General features: G+C 40.6%; 1 pseudogene across 1 annotated transcript in view; it reads left to right on the top strand.

Annotated features, from left to right (window-relative positions):
• TEOVI_000078500:pseudogene overlaps positions 1–351 on the top strand; it is a 577-nt pseudogene extending 226 nt beyond the window's left edge. The window contains exon 2 of the mRNA in view: positions 1–351. This exon is cut by the window's left edge and continues 12 nt beyond it. Within this exon, the coding sequence occupies positions 1–351 (351 nt within the window).
• Positions 352–853: the final 502 nt, after the last annotated feature.

Here is an 853-nt window from a genome sequence, read left to right as displayed (position 1 = left end):
GAAATTACATGGCACACAATTGGATACGCGTCCACTTTATCTAGGGACGTTGTCAGGGAAATTGTTGATTATGAACCTTTGAAAGACATGGTGAAATCACCAATTAAATTCAGAAATTTCGAAACATATATGGATTTTAGTGCACTCAATGAGGATATTATGGTTTTAGAAGTTATAAGGAATAAATTGAAATTGGAGGGGTTGTTAACCGTAGATATGCAGGAATGTCATTATGTAATGCACGCGACAGCTGAAAATAGATCGTCAGCTCAAGGAACCTGCAGCACCATAGCATTCCATCATATCTCTCCTTACCAGTATCATCAGCTGCACCTAACATCGCACAAACCAATTTGTGGCAGAAACCAAACCTCAATGTTGCGAAGAATAAACGGCCAATGGGCAGAGTTCACTTGTCAAAAGCACATATTTCAAGACAAAATCAATGCCAAAAAATACAACAAATAAGGCAGCAACCCGTAGCACTGCGCATGCAACGTAGCTTAACCCTGCGGACTCGTGAAACAAAAAGGAATAAAAAAGCATGTGCCGCAATTCGGTATTTTCGCCAGAGCGCATAAAACACACGCCGCAGCAACTCCAACTCAAAGCTATTTTCCCACAGCGACCATTAGCATGTAGTTGAGAGATAAAAGCCGCCTATGCCAAAGAAAATAACCAAAAACGCCACAAGCTGCGAATGCAAGAGCAAAAAAGTGTCGTATTGCTGTGCCAATACGTTAGCTCACTGCTGGTTAGCAACTAAAAACCAAAAATAATCTAAACAAATTTGTTCCGTTTTCACACAGAGGTAGCAACATCATGTTCACACACACGATAATCAAAACCAGCA

The sequence above is a fragment of the Trypanosoma equiperdum genome (genome assembly GCF_001457755.1).
Source record: "Trypanosoma equiperdum strain OVI genome assembly, contig: ctg_238, whole genome shotgun sequence".
NCBI lineage: Eukaryota > Euglenozoa > Kinetoplastea > Trypanosomatida > Trypanosomatidae > Trypanosoma > Trypanosoma equiperdum.
Note: the sequence above shows the minus strand (reverse complement) of the source record. Positions and strands in the feature narration are given on the sequence as shown.